General features: G+C 35.0%; 1 protein-coding gene across 1 annotated transcript; it reads left to right on the top strand.

Annotated features, from left to right (window-relative positions):
- The first annotated feature begins 1,124 nt into the window (after positions 1 to 1,124).
- On the top strand, positions 1,125 to 1,690 carry LOC130622016 (uncharacterized). The gene has a single exon (XM_057437410.1). It carries the CDS (start codon positions 1,139 to 1,141, stop codon positions 1,661 to 1,663), a length of 525 nt encoding a protein of 174 aa, XP_057293393.1. The 5' UTR covers positions 1,125 to 1,138; the 3' UTR covers positions 1,664 to 1,690.
- Positions 1,691 to 5,026: the final 3,336 nt, after the last annotated feature.

Here is a 5,026-nt window from a genome sequence, read left to right as displayed (position 1 = left end):
ACCAGTATCATCACTAATACAAGGTAAACTTGGCAATGACAATGCCATATCAACAGCAAGGCTGCGTGTGAAATGTCTCTCCGTTATTTCCTTCAAAAATTTTTTTATTTCTCTTCACAAAAAAAATATACTGAAGAGAACACAAATATACTGAAATTTAACACATTAAAAAACGCTGGAAATATTTAAATATGGTGTAGATAAATACAAAAAAAGCCCTGAAGTGAAATAGAAAATCGGTGAAAATAAGAACTAAAAGGCTGAAGAGAATTAGAAAACTGGTGAAGGGAATTCACAAAATGCAGAAGAGAAATAGAAAACTGGTGAAGGGAATTCACAAAATGCAGAAGAGAAGTAATAAAAAGCCAAGAAGTGAAGTGACACCTGAGGGCCATCGTAAATATGTTAGCTAGGCCCCAGCCCGAAGAAATTGTAGTTATTAAAATAAAGTTTACTTTAGTCCTCAATGTTTTGGTCAAAATATTTTTTTTTATAATATCTTTTGTTGCTTGTTATTTTTTGGTAGGTTAAAGGTTATATAGACGCTAGCTAGCTATTTGTGTGGACCTAATGGGATGGCTTTTTATAAAAATGTGAACATAAACAACGTTCAACTGTGCTAAAATTGGTGCCTTGGGCAAACTGTATTATTATTTTTTATTTTTAGTGTAAATCAATGAACAATATTTTAAAGAATACCATTAGAACAGAAATCAAATCATTTATGGATTCAGAAAATACAAATAATGAAAGAAAAGAAGACAAAAAAGACAAGGGTCCACGAAAAACAGAACAAAGATTAGGACAACTGTTATCCAAAATTCGAGCAAAGTCATCTGAAAGTGGAAGTTCACAATATTCTATTCGACCCTCCAAAAAGTACAAAAAGTTACAACTTAAGTATAAGAGATATGATAACCTAATTAACAAATTCAAAGTGGTAAGGCTAAAAGATGGAGGAGGCCCAAGATTCGTTGACGTGGAACAAGAAACTCCTATATCATTCTAAGAAATAAAGGAACTAGCTAAAAACTTTTACTTTGATGATAACAACTGTAACAATTTTTCAGAAAACGTTGCTGAATGCACAATTGATCTTGTAGCAATCACAGGTCAAAATATTGATGAAGATGAAGACATGTGGGAATACCTTAAGAAAAAAGGCCTTGTTATTTCTAAAACATTCTTTGTCTTAAGGTCAACATATGTAGATTTAAGTGAGGACAATTTACCTGCAGTTTTCAACAATTTTAATGAATTTAATGAGTCAATGAATGTTGAAAGTACACCCAAACGAAAATTGTGCCATACCTGCCACTGTACCTACACTGGAAGTGAATGCTTCATCTGCTTACAAAATCAAGAGTACTTGGAAAGTCTTGAAAAGGACAAGGAAAAGACTGCATTAGAACTGAACTTGACAACAGCTACAGAACTAAACGATTGTTTTGACAACGAAATGCCAAATAGTTCATTTGAAGGAAATCCTATTCCTGATTTGCCATCAGTTGCCGAATTAAGGCAGATCAGATTAAATCTATTTACCACAGATGTACCTGAATGTTTAACTGCAGAAAAAGAAGTAAAAGTTAACAGACACAATATAAGAAAAGACTTGATTAAAGCTTTCAAAGATGAGGTAATTTTACTGTTTGTATATTAATTATGACGGGAATTTAAGTGACAGATTTTGGTCCAAACCGGCAAATTTTCTTGGCACCAAAAGTTTTGTATACTTCTAATGATATTAAGTAAAATTTATATTATTTACTAGATCAAGGTGAATGAGAAGATCACTTACACTGTTATTGATTCCCATGGGCTCTCAGAAAATGGTGTAGGATCAGGTGTATCAAGAGATGTATATTCAATGTTTTGGAAAGACGTTGCAGATAGCTATTTAGTTGGTGCTGATGAGCGTGTTCCCTTTGTTAGACATGACCTCTATGTATCAGAATGGGAGGCTATTGGTAAAATTCTTGTCAAAGGTTTTATTGACACTGGATACTTTCCAATAGTTATCAGTCGTTCATTTATGCATTACTGCTTGTATGGGGAAGGGAATAATCCTGATGATCTAATAGATGGGTTTTTAAGGTATTTATCTCAAATGGAACGAACAGTTGTTCAAGAAGCACTTGCTTCTAAAAAATCTGATATTTTTACCTCAGAAGAATTTATGGACATTCTTGATCAGTTTAAGTGTCGTACATTGGTAACTTCTAGTAATGTTAAGGAAGTGGTGATAGAGCTTGCAAGACAAGAACTATACCAGAAACCTCATATAATGGCAACATGCTGGAGAACTAATTTCGCCCCTCTACTAACACACCTATCAACTTCGGAATCTCTTGTTGCCTTGTATGAAAAGGTAGAACCAACGGCAAAAAAGCTTTTGGCATTAATTGTTTCGGACCCTGCTAACGAGAGTGAAAGAGATGCACTTCAGTATTTTAAAAGATTTGTACGGGGACTGGAAAATATGGAGTTAAAGCGACTATTGCAATTTCTTACTGGTTCAGAACTGATAATAGTCAATTCACTGCACATAATGTTTAAAAAAGATGTAACTGAATTCTCCAGAAGGCCAATAGCACATACATGTGGGCCTATGTTGGAATTACCATCAACTTACAACAATTTTTGTGAGCTTAGAGAGGAATTTACAAGTATATTGAAAAAATCAACATGGGAAATAGACAATGACTGAGTTCATATTTCTTTGTTATGTTTGGTAATATATGATCATTTACTAAAACTTTTGCTTAACTGACCATGGTGACATTTTTTGTAATTAGGAAAATACCAATCAGTTTATTTGCATGCTTTTGTTTTATTTTTAACTTCTTTTGTTGGTCTGTAGACATCCTTTTTTCTTTATATATTACTCACTAAGCTTTACTACAGTTTACTATTTGTTTTATGTCCTAATATCAGTACAAAAATGGGTACGGAGTATAGTTATGTTGCCAAAAAAGGATTTGTTATTTTGTTAAGATCTATTTGTTTTTACGATTGCAGTGTTTGTTGTATATATATGACTCACATTTATTTTGGTTTACTAGAAAAATTACTTATTGTATGAACTTTTTAAGGAAAAAAAGCAATAAGAAAACAACAAATGTTTATATTTTGTTCAAGTATATTATGAGAATTCATCAATCTTTTCAATAAGATAAAAATACAAATGTAGTGCCTCCTCTGCATTTGGTGGTTGAGCGATACCATCGCGATTCATAAAATGCTCTGCAAACTCCTGAAACTTGTACGAGAAATCACAATGCTCATTTTCAGTGACCGATTGGAATTCATTAACTTCCTGGGGATGCACGTTTTGTAAACAATCCTCTGCGTCAAACAAATGAGGAAGGAAAAACATAGAATCGGGACGACCACTTGGTCCACCATTATTGCTTTTTGAGATTAAATGTGAGTTCCATTCCTCAACAATTGAATTTAAATCACTTCGAATCAATGGCATAAAACGATATTAAATACAGTCCAATATAACTGGATCGGAAGTAAAAAGCGTGTCTGAGTCAGCTAAATCCCGGAAAAAATGCCGCCACCACCCAATACGATCCCGTTGTAACATGGCCCAAAATGACTCAATTCTCTGGTTCTGTGGCGATGTTGTTATACTGAAAGATTCCTCAGCGTCTGCGCCTGAGAGTGATCTCAAGTAAACGAGAACGGGCTCGATGAGTGCATGTTCAGTTCCATCATCTGCTTTAAATGTCAAAGGAAGTCCTTTCAAATTTCAAACGGCATCTAAATAATATCCAGCGATAACTTCAGGCAGTTTATTAGTGGTCCCTAATTTAAGCCAAATTATTTTGCGTGAAAAGCCGTCAATACATCCATGAATGCTAAAACCATACGGCTTAAGCTTATCGTGGCCATCAATGTGCCAGACATAATTTGGGCCTCGAGCTCGGTATGCTCTTCGACGGAGGCGCCGTCTCTTTCTCCTATTTACTCCCTCTGGATCAAAATACCTTATTGCTAGCCTAACATCATCTCGTCTGCAGATTATGCCTTTTGACGTTAAACATCTATGAATGCGACGATAGCCTAGCTCAGCTCCACTACCATCCAGTTGCTCCTTCACAGCCTGCATCACATCTGTGTGTTGATTTCTAATACTTACCAAGGGCCTTTTTCTCATACCATAAAGACGAAACCATCTTTTTAATGTCGATAAACTAGTTTTATAGTTATGATGTATACGAAGGAATTCTAGTATCTCTAGGTATACCTTATCCTTATATCCAGGTCAGTCCTTGATTGAAATAAACCTTAATAGCATCCTTCACGCTTTCCATGACGGTGTAGTGAATAAGGAGATACTAGACAACTGATTAATAACGCCAAAAGTGAGTTAGAAAATTAAAAAAATTGCAGAAGTGAAAAAAAAAATCGCAGAAGTGAAAAAAAAAATTACAGAAGTGAAAAAAAAAATTGCAGAAGTGAAAAAAAAATTGCAGAAGTGAAAAAAAAAAATTGCAGAAGTGAAAAAAAAATTGCAGAAGTGAAAAAAAAGTTAACAGAAGTAAAAAAATACTTTACAGAAGTGTGACCCCTCAGAGCCATCGTAAGAAATGCAATGACACAATTATACAACACTGTATCAGCACCAGTAGCAGCAACCGCGGTGCTCTTGCCGATCGACTGCAGAGCGTGCGAGATACTGTTACTGATTATTATAACAAGATAAAGGAGGGAATAAAAAACCGAATTATTTCAACGCTGCATGATGAAATTGAATCTTAGGCGCAGGGAGACCAAGTCGAAGACGTCCGGGACGTGTATGAAGAAGCGGTTGATCTTACACCTCGAGAGTAAAAACTCGCGCTACACAAGAAGTTTTGGATACCTGGTATTGAAAAAGCTGATGTTGATGGATATATAGCGATGGTGAGACCGCATGTGGAAAACTCGATTGTGAAACAAGTGGAAGATATGGGATCTGCTAAAGTGGAGCTGTCTATGTGGATCATGTGGAAAAGAAAATAAAGCTTGCTTT

The sequence above is a fragment of the Hydractinia symbiolongicarpus genome, chromosome 12 (assembly GCF_029227915.1).
Source record: "Hydractinia symbiolongicarpus strain clone_291-10 chromosome 12, HSymV2.1, whole genome shotgun sequence".
Lineage (NCBI taxonomy): Eukaryota > Metazoa > Cnidaria > Hydrozoa > Anthoathecata > Hydractiniidae > Hydractinia > Hydractinia symbiolongicarpus.
Note: the sequence above shows the minus strand (reverse complement) of the source record. Positions and strands in the feature narration are given on the sequence as shown.